The 21317-nt window shown below is 44.7% G+C and overlaps 1 protein-coding gene across 3 annotated transcripts in view; it reads right to left on the reverse strand.

Moving 5' to 3' along the window:
- Positions 1 to 21317, reverse strand: part of emid1 (EMI domain containing 1) — a 50908-nt gene that overhangs the window by 22576 nt on the left and 7015 nt on the right. For all 3 annotated transcript variants that reach the window (XM_047591925.1, XM_047591924.1, XM_047591926.1), the window contains exon 3: positions 20633 to 20736. In XM_047591925.1, coding sequence (XP_047447881.1) covers positions 20633 to 20736 — 104 coding nt within the window. The remainder of the gene's footprint in view (positions 1 to 20632; positions 20737 to 21317) is intronic.

A 21317-nucleotide genomic window follows, 5' to 3' on the forward strand; every position in this document is an offset into this window, starting at 1 on the left:
CTCATGCATGAACAGCGAGCAGACATAGAAGTCTGGCGTCTAAAGCGCGACCGGCTGGGTCTGTGTGTCCAACGTGCTGCATGTTGAAAGAAGTCCTGTGTTGTGGACCTAGCTGAGTCACACACACACACACAGTCTGGTACTGCGCACAGACTTGACTCTACAGCAGGGGTCTCAAAGCCCCTGATTTAGACGTCTCGTACTGTCTCCTCGAATGAAAACTCCCCTTTGACTGAGGAACGAAAGCAAAACCTGCAAGCAACAGCGCAGATACGAAAACTACACTGGCATCAGACGCACATCCTTTCCATTAGTTCATATGAAAATCCACGTATTGACGAGCTCCACTGCTCTCAAAGCGGAGGCAGCGTGCCAGGATCAACATCACTCCCTGTACACTCCAGTTGCAGCACAAGATTGATGAGTCTGCTACCTCACTGTCTTCACCATCAACTTAATGCCAAATCTCAGCATCACTCTTTACATCATTACACAACTGTGCACCTGTTAAAACACACACCGAGACCGACCGCAGTACTGGCACATGAGATTGAATAACACACTCATTCACCTGATACTACTGTTTCCTGTCTCTCAGCGCGCTGACAGATGGGGCCTGCACACTTAGTATTTCTTGTAGACACACTTTATCCCACTGCTGCAGGAATTGAAACCGTAATTAAAGACAGCGGCATCTCGGTTTAGGCTTTCGGCTCTCCCCTCCCAGGATCAATTGAAAAACATATCGAGAAAATCAAGGGGGTGGTGGGATCGAGCCAGACGGTGATCAGCTGCGGCTCATTTCTGGATTACAGATGTTAATTAAACTGCTTCGCGATGAATTAACAGGCGCGCATTTAATTACTGAGGAAACAGAGATTAAACAGAAACATGACGCCTGTCTAAATTTCCCCCATGTATTGTTCTCGTCATGTTTTGCTGGAAATGGACCTGTCTTCACCACAAGCATCATTATACTAATATTAAATTTCAGTGGATTCTTATTAAAAACCAGCAACAAACAAATCTGCCTTTACTCTGTTTCTTTTTTTTCTTTTTTTTTTTCTTGTGATATGATGAATCAGGGACTGGTTCTTTTAAACATCTCATCTCATCTTCTATCACTTAATGCTCGCTAGGGTCGCGGGGGTTGCTGGAGTCTATCCCAGACGTCATTGGGCGAGAGGCGGGGTACACCCTGGACAGGTCGCCAGTCTATCACAGGGCTTCTTTTAAACATCAACTTCATTATTTTTGTAAGGGATTTTATACAAATTAGCTACAAGATGAAATAGAAAAAGGTAAATAAAAAAAATATGTATGTATTACTCTTGGACCTCTGTTTCTTTCTTGGCACAGACAGTTTAATCTATTTGGAAGTTGCTAAGCAAGAGATCATTGTATCCAAGTCCTGTTTTCATGCATATGTGCGCAATTAGCATCCATGTGCACATGCACGTACACAGGAGAACAACTCACCCACATACAGTACGTATAGACCAGGAGAGTGAGTGGAATAAATGGCCGTGTGAAGGTGAGCTTCTCCCAGTCTAATCCCTGAGTGAATGGTGTGCTGTGTGCCAGGCATTCCTCTGTGTCTTTCTGAGGCTTTCTGGGGATTAGACCCCACTTACTTCCAGGGGCCGCAGGCTGGGATCAAAGCTGGTTGAACCTTTTGGGTTCAGCGCAATAGCTGCGCAACAGTGATCCTGTACTCAGGTACACTCGCGAGGAGGCACTGGGGGAACACGACACCGCGACCCAGATGTGAGACAGCAACACAGGTTGCGCACACCTGGTTGGGGTGAAACCTGCACTAATCCGGCACAGCGCTAACTGGCGCGGCGCTGATTGATGGCTGGCCTGCAGGAGGTAAGACTTTAACCCCGGTAATAATGCAGGTATGCCAAACCTCGGCTCACCGAGGTTACACAAACACAAATCAAAAAATGAGAGACTTTAATAATGGTTTCCCCCAATAATTCCTACAGTGTGCACAGCACAATGAGCCTTTCATGAGGAAGACATAAATGAAACATGTATGGGACAGGCGGCGCGGCAATCTGGACTTCATTCTCCCGATCACTCGCACAGCACCGCAGGCTTTACATTGTCTAAACTTACATCCAGCAAAACAGAAGACAGATAAAACACACATGACGGCTGATCTGCAGGAACCTTAGAACATCCCAAAAGATCAATACGGCACTGACCTTTACCCTGGCAGAAAAAACAGGAGGTTTTCTTTTTGTTTAAGACATCACAGAGGAAGTCGAAAAAGTCTTTATTGTGACAACATGACGCGTAAAGCATTTGAATTATCAAAATAGCCCACAGCAAGACAAATACACAGAGGCGGTAAAGAGCTCTGAACTCTGATCTTCTTACAGCGATACAACAGCAGGAATTAAAAAGGCCAACACGGTGAGACCCTCCAGGAGCAGTGAAAATAAACAGAGCATATCCTCAAATATACTCAAATATTAACGGGAAGCCGGCGTGTCTGTGCGCGCATGGCGCACGGAGACAAAGCCCGCGCCAAGGGCAGACACGTTGCCTGCAAGGATGAGACTAATTACTGCATGTAGGGATTTCAAAGGCTAATCTATGTATAGCCACAGTTATCTGAGGCATCTCGATCCCGAACAGCAAACACTCAACGCGGCACTCCCTCGGAAATAAACAAAATGACCTTCAGAGGATGTCAGCGCCCTGCAGATAAACATAATCATGACAGGCATTGGTTTTGCAAACAAAAAAATATGTTGACTGTGACTGCACGCCACTTAGACACCAGTGGGTTATCTTGATTTTTGTTTTCCTGCTCTTTTTTTCTGTCAGTTCACATGGAAAAGTGCTCACTTACTTACTACCTATGAAAGCACCTCATGTACCCTCTGCACAGCACACAGGTGTCTTTTCACATCTACGTGTTGTGTCTCTGTGCAGCCTGAACCGAGCGACGACGCCTCAGGTCTGGGGTCTGTGGTTGTGTCTCATGCCCTGTGATGAAATAAAGCATGCCCTCATGCGATGGTTTGTTTGTGTTTTGCACTATTTGCGATAAGTACGCATGCTTTTGTGTGCTACACAAAGGAGTGATAGGCTGAAGGGGGGACATCCAAAGCTGAATATAATAAAATATAGACACAAATGAAGATTCTCAAGGATCCAGGTCAAGGTATGTCTAAAACAAGTTGCCATTGTGATGTTTCACCCCTACTTGAAAGTCCAGTTGTCTTTGTTTTAGCTTCGTTTTAGATACAGACAGAGACAAGAACTGGAGGAAAAAAATAAAAATAAAACGTGTATTCAAGGGGATGGAGCATTGACATATTTAGGAAAGGTACATGTTTATCTATTGGGAGCATGCTTAATATCTTATAGCAGAGGTGTCACATGAAAAACACTATGACAAATTTCTATGTCAACTGAAAGGAAGTGAAGGTTTATGTATGTTTTTATATGTGAATTGTTTTCACTAAACAATCTAAGACATAACAAATAAAATCACACTTTAATAGCCTCTTTAAAAATGGCTATTTTATGGGTTTTATGATGTTTTTTTTATCAGTTTACTGTCTGTTGAAAACCACCATCAACAAGTCATTCCTAATCAAAAGACTGCTCGGTCAAACTCTGCTGTCCAGTGGCGAGTGCGAGGCTGCAAATCACTTTGAGGGAAGTTTAAAGGAAAATAAATGATCAAAAATATTCAAATGACCAGTTTTTCTTGGGGGTGTTTTATGTTTTAAAGACAGATTTATTAACTGGAGGACTGGAGAAAGTGGTAGAGCAGATGTAAGGGATTTGGGATTTTGCGTTTGCTTTTTGGCTGAGGCACGCCAGTGGGGGCCGCCGGATGATTCGGTCCAGGAAAAAAGTCTCAGCCCTCCTGCGTCGGTGTTTTGCGTTCAGCCCTTTCTCTGTGTGTTGGTTGGAGATGCCGTTAGGCAATGAAGTCTTCCGAAGTTAAGTTGACATCCATGCTCCGGTGGTCCCGCGGCCGCTAAATGTCTGTGCCACAGATCTGTGAGGCACAAAGGTGAGAAAACTCCAGGAAAAAATGAAAGAGGGGGTAAAGATAAGAGAGGAGATGGATAAAGGAAACAGAGGGAGGGATGTTTCTATTCGCAGTATTTTTACTCCCTTCTTCCTTTATCACTCTGCTATCTCAGAATGAGGGTCTTATCTCTTGAGCAGCCCCTCAACACAACATGCCCACAGACAGGGCAAAGCAGTGTGAAGACACGCACACGAGGATGAAAGCGCACGCATACAGAGGAGAGGCTCCCATGCAAGGGAGTGCAAGCAGATCACAGGATCAGAGGAGAAGGGGAGCACAGATCAAAACGAGGCTGAAGACCATCACAGATTTTTACAGCAGGGTAAGAAACAACAGCTCAAACAGAAGAAGCAAACAGCGCCGAGCCATTAATCACAGCGATCCCGTCCTGTCGGCTAATAAAACAGAGTGTGTAATCACAGTTTCAGGTCAAAGGGGGTCGGGCGACCCTGCGGGGCTCCAGCGGGGCTCCAGCGGGGCCTGACGTGGTGGATGAGGCCCTTATCTCAGCGCCGCATTACAAAGGAACACAAGCTACCCTTGAAACTCCTCCCTGCTGCTGGCATTCACAAAGTTTTTTTTTCATCAACAGTCTTCCCGCACTCCCTCACACACCCACACTGTGAGAAACTGCTGATCGAAAGGAAGGAGGACAAACTGCACCGTTGACGCTAAAGTAACGTTAACCCGTGCTGTAGCAGCACCTCTAAAAAATCTAGGGCAGCAGAAAATGTTTTCTCGTGATTTACTAGTTGAAAGTAGTAATAAAAATATAGATTTTCTGTAGTCGAGTGAGTTTCTTGATGGGTTACACCCACAGATGTTCCTATTTAAACCACACCAGTCCTTCAGAAACAAAGAACCAACTTGGATCAGTGGTGAAACGACTCCAAGAAACTCTACAAGTCCAGTTGCCTTTCTTTAACTGGATACACCAGGGCCTGAATGACTGAGAAAGTGACTGAGAACCTTCATAGATATACCCATGAGGCATAACATTATGACTACCTTCCTAATGTTGTTAGTTGGGGCCTTTGGGTCCCATGGTTTGAGATGGATGATCCCACAGATACTTGATCAGTTTGGGATCAAATTTGGGTCAACACCTTGAGATGTTCTCCGAGCTTTTTGAGTTGCTCCTTCAGTTGATTTTGTGTGTGTGTCTATGTGTCAGGCTGCATCCTGCTGGGGATGGCTGCCGCCATCAAGGAGTGTCACTGGTATGCGGTGGGGGTGCCTGGTCTGGTCTAGGTGGGTGGTTGCATGTAAGTAACGTCTGCATGAATACCAGGTCCAAAAGCTTCCCAGCAGAACACTGAACTGTCACAACATGGTCAATGTTATTTCATTCTCCTGTCAGTGGTCATAATGTTATGCCTGATCGGTGTAAATACCGCAGATAATTATCGACAATTTTCCTTGTTGACAATGTTACATTCTTAGAAGTCGGCACTGGCAAACGTTTTGACCAAAAACTATTATTACTCTATAATCACATCTATCAATTTCGATGGCTAATCTAATTGACTAAAATTACAAAACTAATCCATCAGAATCAGCACAAAAACAGCCAGATTATAAAACCAATCTTTTTCAAAATATGAACCTAGAGCTGCGGAAAAAAAAAAAAAAGTTAACTGTAATTTACATCTATTTATCTATCTTACTTAAACATCCATTTGGATCTATCACTTAGTCAGTTTATCAACTGTCAGATCCTGCACGGTGGACGTCATCAGCAAAAAAAATATGGATACACGTCAGTGGTGCCAAAAAGCAGATCTGAGATGGGGCTGAAAGGATGATTCAGTGTCGACAGCGTCGCAGAACTAAATTAAATGTTTAATTTGATTATGATTAATTAAAAACATATTTATACGGCTTGGCAATGTAATCACACATGCAGTTGTCATCAGCACAGTATTTATCATCTTACGAACACGGCCTTATTATTTTAGTGACTATATCCTCATGGCTTCGGCGTTAAAGCAACTCACAGACGAATGGTCGTATTTAGAGAGTCGTCGAGGTGAAGATAAAGTTTCATCAGCGGGTTTCAGAAACAGGGTCACACGGGACGGGAGAGACTTATGGTGTAAGAGGTCTTTTGTAGCCTTTCGGGGCTAAATCATCTGCGCACGAGACCCCCCGCGGTCAGCGTGGTGTAATTTATCACGACGGTCCCGGTCACAGCAGTTGTGGCGACCTGCCGAGCTCCCACCTCGAGAGATTAACACCCCTCCCTCAAAGGGAGCGGAGCGTTCTGACACTTACATACTGAGATAAAACATCTGGCCCGTCTGGACTAAATATGTCTCCCTTGTGTGTATGTTTGCAGTGTCTGTCTATCTGTCAAGAGCAAATATGTATGTGTGCGCAGCCCAGACATGATGTGTGTATTCTTTCAGTCCTCCCCTCATCGCTGCTGATAGCGCGAGCTGCGCTCCGAAGCAGACACGGAGGCCTTGGCTAAGACTGACCGGATCCCTCCAGGCATTTTGATGCCGCAGTAAAAATGGATGGATGCGTCCCCGTCTTGCTCCAGGCCCCAAAAAAATGTCCAAAGTATATCAAACTTTCGGGACCTGAAGACGAGGAGAGCGTTTGAGAAAAACAAGCGCTGCTTCTCCTCCATCTCCTCCTCTAACAGTAGTAGATCACGGGCAGGTTATAATACAGGGAGGCTTCTTTTTGAGGACTTCAAAAAGCAGCGGTTAACTGAAACCACAGACAGCCCCCTTTATGAACTCTGAATCCCATTACTCACCCTCTGACTTCTGCTACTTGTCATGTTTAATTTATTCATAAAAGTTCCATCATCTGCACATGATACATGACGGATAATTGCGCTGACTTACTGGGCTGTTTCTGTTTCATCCGCGGAGTGTTAAACTACTTAAGAAAGCAGTAAAAATCACAAATAGCAATTTAGGGCAATGCAACCTGTAAAACTCATTACACACTCATCTAAATAAAGCTATTCACTAGACCGCTGTTTAAAAGGTATTTCACTTTATGGTTTTGTGAAAGCTTCAGCATTACACATGACATCACTCCGCGGTGAGACGATGAGACTTCGCACAAGTGGAAAACAAATTTCATTTTCTTTACGTCCTGCTCCCTGTTCCTGCGCCGCAGTCATGAGGGTAACAACAGAGAAGAGCTCACACATGAAATGCAGACGTCAGGGCTCAGGGCTGATTTCACAGCGCCGAAGTTTAATGGCAGTCCCGTTTTCTGCTTACTGGCTGACTTATGAACTTCTGTGTCTCCCAGACCTTTGTGCAACCGCAGACTTTTACACCCGGTGGCCATTTCGCGCAGTCAATGTAAAATAATTCACTTGACGTTGCAAGGTTTTTCTTTTTTGATTTTTATTGTATTCATGCAGATCTTTAAAGGGTAACAGGAAGTTCTCAAAATTAAAGGAGAGATGCTTTCTTTCCCCTCCAACCAGTCTTTTCTGATTCTGATTGCGTCTCACGCTCACAAATGAAGTTGGGTCAACGTGACTGTTCTGTATAAAGCTGATTTTCCCGTCCGCCCACCCACAACCATTCAACTCTGTGCTATTTCTGCTTTTGTTCCTGACAGAAGGGACCCATAAATCAGACGGCTAGTAGGGGACATACATAGTACAGTGCAAGTAAACATTTATTTTAGGCATTTGAATGAAAAACCTAGAGCCGTTGTCGTTTGAGAGGCTTTTTTTTTTCCCAATTCAGTTAAATTGCATACACAATTTGGAATTCGAAAGTCATTTTGCAACATTGTGAACACCACAACCTAAATTCCATTTACATCTGATCATAGAACAACAACCACACATGCACGATCGGCCACAACATTAAAACCACTGACAGTAAGTAAACGTCACTGACCATCTTGTAGCAATTCAGCAGTTATCTGCTGGGAAACTTTCGGACCTGGCATTCATTCATGTGGATGTTACTTAGACATGTAGCACCCACCAATACCAGACACCCGCACCCCATAGTAATGACACTCTTGGATGCCAGCAGCCTGGCCTTCAAATTCACTAGATCACAAACTGATCAAGTATCTGTGGAATGCACTGGAACAAGTCTGACAAGTCGCAACTGTCTTAAAAGGCACAAGGGAGACCTACACAATAGTAGGAAGTTGGTCATGCTGGTCAATATGTTATGCCTGATCGGTATATGTAACCTACATAGAAGAGACACTGATTTAAAAATAAAAAAGAAGAAGAAGTCCTCATCTGAATCTTATCATCCTTTTAGCTGGATTTACATTCTTACAATTATATGTCATTGAGGAATCAGTGATATCAATGTGAAACTATTCCTCACAGAAAGTAGTTTACAAACGTCATGGCTCAAAAATGCCACTGCGCAACTTACAACGTGATATATATATTCACAGTTTAGTATACGCAGTCCTAAAAGTCCTAAACTTTATGCAGGATGCACAAACTTTCTTGAAGTCATGACTCACAAACATAAACTGTGCTCAACAACATCTCAGACAGGTCCGGTGCTGTTTAGATTTTGTGAGTGAGGGCGCAAGGGATCACTGCTGCAGAGGCTCTTTCATCTTGTTACAAGGAAGTAGATGTTTAGCCTATGGCGTGAACCGGATCCTCTGTAGCGGGCGCCGTATTCTTTCACCGACGAGCGCGTCTCTTGTTCCACAACCTCTGCTCCGTCAACAACATCGTGCCCTCCCCTTCCAGCACTGACGACAACGACGCTAACTCAGCGCTGATTCAAACAATATTAGCCAAGCTGCTGATGATAGCCAGCCATGCTCCGCCCGTCTGCTGCAGAGCGCCTCAGAGCGACGCGTCCGTCATTTCCATGGAGGAGGGCGGCTGCCTGCTGCTGACAGGAGCTGCCTGGGTCTTAAATGAGAACCTCCTGAAAAGCTCTGGTTAAGTCAGATGCGCTTTTGGCAGTAGCTTGGGCTAAGGTTTCTGCACTGTCAGGTGCAGCCAGAGGAAAGGAATTCCAGCTTGGCAAAAAGAGACCTGCTCTGATGGATGAATGATCCTGTGGAGTGTTTGTAATTCATTTCCCAGCGTGCCCTCTGTCGCCTCTGAGTGGACCAGGGAGTGTATGAGAGCTCATCGCAATTACACATTCACAACGGAAGTATTCGTTGGGTGTCTTTTCGGCACGTGAAACGTGAAGATGCAGTTAGTCACAAAACTAACTTGCCAAATTGTGGCATTTGTATAGCGCTCTTTTTGGTTTTAATCAGATTTTTGATTTCTTTAGAAGAGCTATAAGGGACACATTGTGTTTCCCATAGCATGGCCAGCTTGCACCATAAAGCCCTGAAGTGACTCATATATTTAAGACAGACACCGGCGGGCACGTCAAGAAAAGTCTTATCATAGTCTTAATACAATGCTGCCACTTAAGGAACAATACTTGCCATTATTCTGCAGGAAAGCACAGACCCTGCACCCCTCAATCCTGCACCCTTTCACCCTTTTGGCGTCCCTCTGACTACCCACCCACACCCAGGGGGTAGCAGTGCATGGACTGTGACAGGGTCAGACGGAGCAAACAAAGAAGAGGGAGCCACTGATCCAACTCTATGAGAATATAAATCTAGAAAGGAAGAATCACCCCAAAGGATCGTTACGGTCATGGCTCATAAAGAGTGTATTAATCATGCTTCTTACTTCACTCTGTTCTTTGCCCTTTTAACAGTAACACGAACAGGCCCTTCCAGTTAAGACGAACTCCTCATTTCCCCTTCTCTCCACGTCCCTTATAATATTTTTCCTTCGCCTTCTTAAAACAACAGTGTCATCTCATTTCGGCGCAAGTGTCAACAAGAGAGGAAGAAAAACACATCCTCTTTTCCGTTCCCGCTCTTGATGTCTTTTCTACCTGGCAGCACTTGGGGGAAACGTGTCCCCCTGGAGAAGTGCCACCCTTTCACCAGCGCAGCCATTCTCGATTTACACACTCATCTCTTTCTCCATCTCGGAGCGAGGGAATAGATTACCCCCGCCTCCGAGTGAGGCCAGAGGGAAGAGAGGGGCTGAGAGCTGGGCTGGGACTTTCAGGACAAACTGTAATTCTCCGCTTTGTCTCGGGGTTGAGGACCCATCTGGCTGCAGATTTAGTAACTCCGCTTCAATAGGGCTCTGTTTACTCGAGTAGCTAGGTTTACACAGGCAAAGTGAAGGGTTCATATAAAACGCATTAACTGAGAATAATCCTTGTGGTCTTTTGTAAATAGGATGTAATGATGGGGGACGTCCAAAGAGGGCAACCATTTTGAAAAAGGCTCAGAGAGGCCAATATGTGTGCGGGCGGTGGTTCAGATCCTGTGAATTGCTACAGCTTTGGTTTCTGACGTATCAGTATCACACAGTTTAAGGCAGATACCGGAATCAGGAATTGGGGAATTTAAGAACACGCAAACAAGACAGAATGAAGAAAGTCGACTTTGTTAGCATCCGAAAAATGTGCTGAGTGAAATCTATACTGGGCTTTCTTATTTTCTTAAATTCTGTAATGTGTGAAATGAGAAGGATACGTTATTTTCCTTTATCCAAATGACCTTTGATGAGGTACATTTAATAATAATAATAATAATAATAATAATAATAATAATAATAATTAAAATCCAAACCAGAAAAAAGTCCCAAGTGCTTCATTGATTAAGTTTGTTTCTAGTTCAATTCAATTTTTTTCATATAGTGTCAACAACGATACAAATTGTCTCAAGACGCTTTACAAAATCCAGCCTGAAACCTCCAGAGGAAGCATGAGGGCAACGGTGCAGTGAAGATGACATGATGCAAGTTGAAGAAAGGTCATTTTCTGTAGCCCACACCTCACAAATCCATACCTACTGTAAACCCCTTGACAGTGTCACCAAAGTCAATACAGGCAAGTCTTGCCATTCAGCAGCCATCTTGAAAAGCTAACCCAGGCATTTCACTGGTCCAGGCTGCACGTATGGAACATCTACTGTATATGAAGATGGACAAACCCTTTGTGATGTCACCCATATGATTCCTGAACTCCAGTTTTGAAGCCCAATGCCGTCGCCATCTTGGCAGTACCTGACTCCCGACCTCTAACACCTGGTTAATTTATGGTCAAAGAGGTGGAACACACTCTATATTATGCAAAACTTCATAAAATCCTTGATATAATTTGAACGGTTGAATTTTATAGAAAGTTCTCCTTAGCACAGGTTTTCTCTGGGCTGTAGTTTTTTTGGCAGCCCCTCCGTGTTGGTCTGATTTTTCAGCCTTGGAGGTTGCCGCTTAGTATAGCAATTGCTTAAAAATTTTGGTCATTATATGTCAAAAGTAGTTTAAAGTGACGGAATATATTTATAATATTACACATCTGCATTACTTCAAGTCACCAACTTAGCTGATCGTAGATCATACGTCTTAATATCTCTGGTTACTCCCACCCACTGCCGCACTTGATCAAATGCCATGCTGACTCATGTCACGGACACACTAAGCCAAGAAAAACAATAAATAAACTTCACTCACTGTATGAAGTATGCCTGTTCCCGTCACTACATACTTAAAACTTCAATTGTGAGCTTGTGTTAGTGCGACAATTTGATTGGCTTGAGGTTTCCCGGTGCAGATGTTATAACCCGATCCCGTTTATAGCGTCTCTATTGTTAGTGCTGTTACTGTTGCAAGTGTGTTGCTCGCCCTGTCTGGCTGGAAAACTGTTTTCGCAGCACTGACTAGAAAGAGGCCCACAGGTCCATATTTGGCTCTCGTCAGGTGAGAAGAAGGAGCCCTTTGGAAAAACAACGTGCAGGGCAGCCCAAATAATCCTGGCCTGTCCCTCAACCCAGAGTCAATGATAGCAGCAGTCAGAGCAGACAGAGTGCTCTGGTAAGCATCTGTGATTTACTGCCCAGTCAGCTACCGTGTCATAAGGCACACATGTAGAATGCATGCGTGCAGAAAGAGGGGGAGACCATGAGCGTGTGTCTCTGTCCTGTATCATGTTTATTGATTCAGTGAGTTCGGCTCTCTCTGCTGAACTGGAGTCATCTTTAATTTTAGTGTGAGTCACGTGTCTGCCTGTATATACAAGCTTGATATATGTGTCTGAGCTTGAGGGAGCAGGTGCCTTAAGCATGTTTGCATGTGTGCGAGCTCGGGGTGTTTGTTTGCTGCCAGGCTCCGACTGTGAGCTCAGCATGAACGAGTGGGAGAGTCATAAACACCTGAGGAAGCGGGAACACACAGACACCCGCTCTGGACTGTATTTACGGCCCCGACTGCGGCGGGGGGAAAGGGAGTCATTACGCAGGGCTCGGGTCTGGTTGTGGCAAGGGTCCAAGGAAAACATCAGGGCTGTTAAAGCCCCCCTGGATGAGTCCCGGGGGGCAGTGGAGTGGACGGAATGCAGGCCTGGGTTTAGAGGTTCAGGGGTACGTCCTGTTGTTAATGAGATCACCCCGCAGGGCCTCTCTGGCTCTGAGCCCCCCGACACTGCCTCACCGGTCACCATCGTTGCCACGAAACCTGGATGTGGACCACTGAGCCATGCCACGCTAACCTGACAAATCATATCAGCAGATGCTTCTCAGCAAGATGTGCGTCTCCAAGAGAAGATGGACAAACCAAAAAGTGTGTTTTGGCGCAAAAACATGTACTTATGTTGTTTTGAGTACGTGATTCGGTTTAATTCTTTTCATTCGAGTGAGCAAACATTACTATTGCCGCAAGAAGGGTCCAAATGTTCGGACACTAAAAGAGGCCGCTGAGACATGACCCCAGAAGATGCAGGTCAGCAAAGAAGCAGCTACATATGGGCTGTTTGCTAAATGATGCATGTCTTACATGCTCTGCTAAAGCAGGTTAAAGATGAAATATGCACACTTTCCTGCTGAAAGCAAAGTATATTTATTTTACATTTTTAACACAAAGGTTATTCTGTAATAAAAAGGTTATTCAAAACAGTAAAAAAAAAAAAAAAAAGAAATATCACGTGAGACATTAAAACACATGAACCGCAGCTCACATGTAAAACAGAGCCCACGATGTGAGCGCAAGGTGAATAATAATGGTTTAAACCAGTTTCAGTGAGGTGTATGATAATAATATAATGTTCATCTATCATAAATATTTCAAAAAAGCTCCAAATTTACAGACTTTGCAAAAGGCAACTATCCAGGTGATATAAGTGAAAACTCTGATCAAATCTACAGGTATATTTGGGTATTAAGTGGATGTAGAACAGGCCTATATATCTTTGTACTCTGGAGATTTTATACTATGACTATCTTCCTGAAAACCAACTCTGTATGTAAATCAACATCTTCAATATATAATCCGATGGTTCGTGGTCCGTTGTTTCAGAACCACGAACAGCGCAGCCTGTCATGTGTCTGCGTAGAGACATGGGGACAGTGCGGAGTCACTGAAACAGCACTCGTTAAGTTATTATTCGGGTTACTTATTTGGTTTCTTCGATCCTAACTTTATTTAGAGCACAAAAAATTAAAGCTCAGAGAATAACTGGGGCCCTGGGAGCGTCCACGCACAGAGCCAGAGCATGCTGCACTAGTCATTATTGAGAAAATACGTACCACATGGCCGCTCCGCACACATCCACATGATCGCATCACTAATTAACCACATGTTCATAAGTTTTATGAGGGAATTACACATGTTCGGTGATTTCATTTGTTTCTTGTTTGGATTTATTTATTTTTCAGTTGGTTAACAATGACAGAATATTTTAAAAGGCTCTCGTCGCTAATGAGAGCAGACATCGCTGCGCTTTGTGCCAGAGAATGTCAAACGAGTAGGTGATCCGTCAGCGTGGCTACGGCACAAATGTGGTCACAAGAGGCTCGGATTGCCTTCAAATGTGGTTTGAGCGATCGGATCTCTCAGGGCTCTCAGATGTTAATGCGGAGCCTGAATGGGACCTCAGACTACGCTTTTATCATAACAGATTTCTTGTCTGTGAATGAAAATCAAATGTAGCTTACTGTAAATTCAAGTTAGCCAGGTTCAACTTTTTTTTTTATTTTATGGGAGACAGAGACGTTCTTTTATACTCCTGCTTTTTCCTCTTCAAGCAAATCAAGTGAGGTAATTTCTCTTTGGTCAAGACAACTGTCTCCTGGAGGGGGAATGCCTGCTCCTCTGTCAGGTTTGAGCTCTGAAAGCCAACCAGGCATGTCTCTAATTAGACTGAATGCTGGTGCATTTCATCCAAGCCTCCTCTCGACTCTCGTCTTCCGTCCAGGACTAATCACAACCATCAGCACCACTCCTCTCATCCCCGCTGAGCACTGTATCAAGCACATGAGTAAATGGAAATATATGCAAAGACCAGCTCGGAGCAGAGCTTAAAAGTCAGAGAGGGGCAACGACTATTAAATTCGACACGTTATCCAAGAGTGCGGCCTTCGGTGGCTGGGAAACCGAGACCGAACGGGAAGGGGATGGGGGCAAAGAGGCCATAAATGATGTCACCACGGCAAGATCTCTGTGGTGTGGTGGTCTGTTTGTGGTTTAGGATACATGGGAGGGGAGAGGGTTTGAAGGTCGGATTCATAAAATCCCCACCCACTGCACCACAACACTCGGGCCTCTCTTATGTGGCGTTGTATATGTTTATGAACTTATAACTGTGACAAATGAGCAGCTAGATCATGGGGACTACTGGGAGGTGACCAAAAGCCACAAACAATACAATAAAAGAAGAGAATATCTCAGTTAAAAACAACTGTTTTCACTGTGTTTTTAGTTCCTGCGGTTTGGATATCAGCATAGGACGGCAGCATGAGGATTTTTTCGCAAAATCTTTTTTTTTCGGCCTTATTTGAAATGAAGTGGAATATCTGATTTGTGTTGGATGCTGGGTTGCATATCTGGTAAAAATAATTCAAAGTAAGTGTGACTCTGGCTCTGTGTAAAAGAGAAAGTAAAAGAAAAGGGTGGGAAAGAAAGGGGCTTTATGTGTGCGTACTGGGGCTAAATTAAGTCAGAAAAAAATGTGGAATCTGAGTGGGAAACTTTGTGGGATTATGACATATTAGTAGCACAATTGTGATTTGCAAAAAAAGGTAGAGAGATTACCAGCTCTTCAGAGCCGCACTGAACTCATCACAGCTGAGTGAGCCAACAGGACCCCGAGTGTACCGGCTCCATCAATGCCACCATTGTCTCAACACCAACTTAAAAACGTCAGATATGTTTCATTACCTTCTCAGAGCCTACCTCAGGACAGTAGCGCTGTGTTATACAGTACCCACATCAGGCCACTCTATACCTGCTGGCTGAGTGAAGGTGACATGGTGAAGGGCGGGGAGCAGACGGGGTTAATGCAGCTTTAATGACATCAGTCGATGAGTGGATCAGTCATGAGGGAAAGGAGGAGACGGGGCCCGCACCTCTGCCGGGGAAGAGGATTTAAAAAGTGCAGGATTTTAAAGGGTTTTCTTTATCGTTCTACGAGATAAAAGCTCTGCTTCCACTTCACTTGGCCTTATCTTAGCCAGGCCAGGGAGAGAGTGTCTGTCTCTCTTCTCTTTGCTCCTGATTGCGTGAGGCTGTAAAGTGCCTGTCTGTTTGTGGGTCACTCAGTCAGCACATCGGCCCACTTAAACTACTGGGTGAAGGGAAATGCCTCTACTTTATTGGGGACAGAAGAATACTCCAGCTGCCACGACATGCGCTTGTGTGTGTGTGTGTGTGTGTGTGTGTGTGCGTGCACGTGTGTGTGTGTGTCTATTTTCATCCCTAAAACTTTCTTTACACTGCTGACTCGGCCCACTTTATGTCTTTCTGACTGCAGGAAAAACTGTTTTCAATGTACTCCTCAGGGAATACTTGGGAAATAATAAATAAATCAGTAAGCAGAAGAGGCATTTCCAGTCCAGGAGCCAGATACATAAAACTTAACTCAGATTCAAGGCTAAGTATGTATGAAATTTAAAAAAAAAGGGGTTCGGTGAAAGAACTGTGCATGTGCAGTTCACTGGCATGTATTTTAGACTTAAGAACACATGCGGGTCCATGCACGTATAAGAAACAATTAAAAGACTCAATGCAATTTAATAATTCTTTTCTCCTCAATAAAAAAGGCTGCACTACATTTTTTTTTTTTTTTTTAGCATTTTGTTACATCTTTTTCCCTTGGACCAACAGTATTATAGGAGAAAATAATGATCATAAAGCATAATAAAAGATAATAATAATTCTCATTATAATCCCTCAGAGGTTCACAGTGTGTGTGCTCTGGAACATTTCAAAGTAATGTCATAGTAATTTTGCTGTAATTATTAGTGTATATTCCAATTTAAATACCTAAACCACTCCACGGAGTATAATTTGCAGATTATTCACAAACTTGATGCAAATACCAGCACACGCTTTCATATATATATATATATATATATAAATAAAACGCAGACGGGAGTTGGAAAAAAAAAAAAACTATCCTCCACTGTTTGGTTGAGTTAATTTTAGGTTGTCCGGTTGGTCTTTTCACTGGTTTTGTCAGTAAATTAATGACTATTATGACAATTCCCTTGAGCTGGGCTGAAAGAACTGGAGGCTCCCATGTCTAATCTCATCTGGGGCCCCGTTCGCCTTAACTTCAGCTGTTTCCAATTTTGGGCTCAGCACTTGTGCGCCATTTACATAACTGTGAATATCAGCTGCCGTGGCCTTTCCTGCAGGCTGACGGCTGCCTGTCTCCCCGTATTTCTGAGATTTATGTCGGAGAGGAGAGCTTGTCTTCCGGACTGGATGTGGGTGTAAATGCAGCTAAAACTGAAATCAAAGGTGTGTTTTATGAATGGCACGGAGAGAATAACATGCAAGGCACCTGCTTATGCAAATGGAGGGAATTCCGGGAATGTGGGGGGAAAAAAAAAGGGGGGGGAGAGAGCTGATTAGTCTGTGTTAGTAGTTGAATAGTGCTGATCTGTGTGGTCTAAGAGGAGCAGGAGTGGAGGTCACCTGCTCTCACTCAGCTCCCTTCCCCTCCGACCTCAGACCGGAGACCCTCCACTCACAAATACTACGACCTGCTGCCGCTAAAGCAGCTAATCACAGGGAACAGCTGCCCCCCCTCCCGCCTCCCTCACTGTACAAATCCTCAACGCCTCGCTCTCCCACCCACACGTCGACTCTGGCAGTCAGACAGACGCATATACCGCCGTCCACGCACTCCCACTCTCCCTTTCCCTAATGGCACGCTGCGGCCGACTGATGTTTAAAGCATTGGGTTTAGCGTGTAGGCCCGCGATAAGCCACGCTGAGCTGTGAAAACAAAGATTACGTTTCGGAGGCTTATTACAGACAGCGTGCTTGTGCCTTCCAGCCATACCGTAATTGCAACCCAAAAAACCGCAGCCTCCGCTTGGCTGCGAGATACGGCTTGACGGGGACCCCCGCGGGCGGAGCTTTGACAGCCGTGTTAATTCAAGTCTACATTCCCCCATGTGTTTTCCTGCACGGCAGCCTCCTCCCGCGATAAGCCGCAGCCATATTTCTTTTAAGTGCTTTCCTCTATAAATCAAATCGGGGCCAGCGCATCCATTGCTGTCTTTCAGTGTCATCTTCACACTTCACGGATCTAAATTAGAAGATGGATGACAAAAGTTCAAAACACCCATCAATTTTACAGACATCTATTACTATGGAATATGCAGTCAGTCCTCGCAATGCTGCTTCTAAAGGAAAAATTTTGATATTCTCATATCACAAAACGGCCTCCAAATAAGTTAGAATTAAGATATTTGCATTTGATGAAGCATAAGTTGGGATATCCCAACTGAGAACAAGCATTTACTTATTTGAATGCCAAAGCCAACCAGGCATACATTAAATCCCTGTTTCTGGCAGACTATGAAAGTGCCTCCATCTGTTAATACTTAGCCTTTTTTTTTTTCTCAAGCTCAATCAGAGATAAAGACCATTGTGTTCCAGGTCCAGAAGTAAGACAATATCTCCCAAACCTCATAGAAAACAATTAGGACCCAGTAATTACACCACGGATCCGGAATTCCAGCCAAGTCTTGAGGTTGGGGTGAAGACGTAAGAAAAAGAAAAGCAAATGTGAAAGGTGCCTGTCTCATGCAGTGTTATCTTACTCAGCTTGGAGTACATTTGTGTATCAGCATGGCCATGATGTAATGTTTTGCTTTTTGGAGCCTTCAATCTGAATGTGATAGGACTAAAAAAAAAAAAAACTCCATCAGTCTGCGTTTGACTCGATGACAACATGCCGTGATCTGCTCTGGTAACAAACCGCTGCTTTGGTTTTGGAAACGCAAAATACAGCACTCAAACAGAGATATGTTATCTCGGCCACGGACGGAACCCGCGTGTCGACCAATCGGCTGGCAGGCAGAGGGGTGAGAATGGAGAGGCGCGAGAGAAAACAACTCCCTCCTCTCCATTACAAGCCGTATCAGTGACACTGCTCGCAGCTTATAGCACGCTTTCTTTCTTCCCTTTAGGCAGCCCCAGCCCTGGAGTCCTGCTGGTTTCGGACATTGTTGAGATCTGCTGTAATGCAGAGAGGAGTCAGACACGACCAGGGGCTTTTCGCGGTAGCCTGGTGAGGAGATGGTAGGTGGGTGAAAGAGTGAGTCGTCCGCATTTTCCACAGTCAGAGAGAAGCATGAAGAAAAGCAATGGTATATAACAAACTCTGCAGAAACTCTTTAAAAAAGTACACATCCTGGGTTTTGAGAAGTGGGGAATAATAATAATAGTTGTCTTTTGTATAACATAGGTAGGTGTAGGTGCTTTGTACTAACTGAATCTTTTTAATTCAGTCTAACTCAAAGTCAAATCAGTGCTTACAGCCATCTGGAAATCCACAAAGAGATGCGGAGAGATTCGCAGATGGGAGTCACACACAGGTATTACGAGCTTGGATTTGGAACTTGCACCCACTAAACCACGAGTGCAGCTTTGACTTAACTTGGCAACGCCGCGGTGACAGATTTAAGTGCAATCCGGTCTCCAGCTTTGCCCCGTGTGGCAAGCTTTTATTTCTCCTTAAAGCGGCGAACGAGGCACACAGCAACCCGGGTATCAGGTTCTGTGCTGGCAAGGGGTTCGGCTCAAACCGCGGGAGGGGAACAAAGCGCCGGTGGCCCTGGATGGCATCCATGGTGCCGGAGAGTAAAGGCCCCGTGAATGGGACCTGTCACTTCCACTCAACGCCGCCTGTGATCTGAGCCGCCCGGAACGACGCTCAGATAAGTGGCTAATCCCAGCATCCCCGCTGGCTCGACAGCCCCCTACTGCCATGACAACCGGAGGGGAATCTCCTCCGGCAACAACTTAATTGGATAATTTCCTCCTTGTTTTCGCAGCGTGCACCTCCCCTTTTGTTGAGCAAAGTCTGCGCTATCTGGCTGCGTGAATGCGTCTTTTGACTGGAAGAGTGGGCAGGCTCTAAAGCGAGCATGACACTGAAGGGGTTTTGATGCGAGAGGAAGCAAACAGGAAAGGTGGAGAAATGTCTCCACAACTCCACTGTGAGTTGCTCTTAGTTCACCTGGAAGCGGGAGCATAAAACAGAAAAAAAAAAAAAAAAAAAAACTGCTTGTTTTGAGTACCACAAAAAAGTGACCACTTTAAGCACTGTAAACATTTATTGTCCTTTGTGTTACGTAGCCCGACAATTTATGTTACACCCATTCAAGCCCTGGGTCCTGGCATAAACACACACCCCACCCTTGTATCCAGACTGCAGAGACCCAGGGACGAAAGCCAGGGGAAGTCATTACACACTGGGAGTGTGTGTGTGTGTGTGTGTGTGTGTGTGTGTGTGTGTGTGTGTGTGTGTGTGTGTGTGTGTGTGCGTGCGTGTGTGCGTGCGTGTGTGCGTGTGTGTGAGTGTGGTGGGCAGCTACAGTAGTTGAAAAATGAAAACAGCAGTGCTAGAATGGCACTTCAGGAGGATGAAGTCTTGGTTCCAGCTGGACCATAAAACCCAAAACCGCCGAAAAGAATAAACCCTTACGTTGTACAATGACTGCTGGAATGAAGACATTAAAACTGATTAATAAAGTGGACATATCTGACTCACCCAGAAGAGGCCGCGGGATCTTGTTTCTTAACTTCATTTAGAAGACAGAAGAAGCCTTATGTAAGCTTAATGGAAATCACTCCTGTTTTAAAAGTATTGCTCACAGAAGTTTACTCAAAAGCACATATGCGGGCCATGAGAACACAACGCAAAACAGAGGGACGCGGGACAGCGTTGACCGCGTCAACTTCAACGCAGAGACAGATAATAAAAAGGTCGGGGGCAGGTGAAAAAGAGGTGTCCCAGCGGAGGAAAGAATGAGGACAATTACAGCTGCCCTTCTTTCAACGATTTTGGACACACTGGGACCTGCATGACTGAGAACCGTCACAGGCAATTACAGAAATCAAACTTTATCCAAGCTTTTTCAATATAATTTCCCAGTCAAAGATTGCGACACTAGGCCCCCTCAGAGATCCTTAACTGTTATTCATTTCTGTCAGCTGGTTGTATAACCAATGTGTTCATGTGTCTGTGAGTCCCTCTTTCTGTCTTGACTTACCTTCTTCACAGGCAGCGCCGCTGAATCCCGGGCAGCATTTCCACTCCAAAGACGTCACGGTGCGGTACACCATTTTATAGGAAGGTCTGACCACCGTCTTGTAGCTGAAAAAAAGACGCAGAAAACCTCACAAAATGATGCACACACACACACAGATAACAGCAGCTGTCAGTTGCGTATGCGCTGGGAGGGCGACGCCTCCTCTCTTTATCTCCGACATGTGATCTGGGAGCTTTGTTAGTTTTAACAGGTGTAACTTTAAACTAAGTGTGGCTGTGTACAAGTCCAGATGTTTTATTTCACTCGTTTCCCAGTTTTGCAAATTTACCCAGGGACTCGTCATTGTAATGAAATAAACGTGTCAGGTGTTTTTCACTCAGAACAGAACATGTGGCACAGCTGCATTGTATCTTCATCGATTCTAAACTTGGCAAATATAGAGTTAGATTTTCCGTTCTTTCTGAATGAAAGGAGAAGCTTCTGCATTGGATCTACACAAAGCCGGAGGCTTCGTAACACTGCTAAAAGGCTGGTCAGCCGCACCGAATGAGCAGCTCGTGTTGGAGCTAAAAAGTGTCGATCATCAGTACATTTTTGTTGAGTCACCGCAGTGCGGCAAAGAGGGAAAATATCTAAGTGCATTGTTTGTCGGAGGCTTTGAAATGTCTGCGCTTGGAGGAAATGG

Source organism: Mugil cephalus, chromosome 8 (genome assembly GCF_022458985.1).
Source record: "Mugil cephalus isolate CIBA_MC_2020 chromosome 8, CIBA_Mcephalus_1.1, whole genome shotgun sequence".
Taxonomy (NCBI): domain Eukaryota; kingdom Metazoa; phylum Chordata; class Actinopteri; order Mugiliformes; family Mugilidae; genus Mugil; species Mugil cephalus.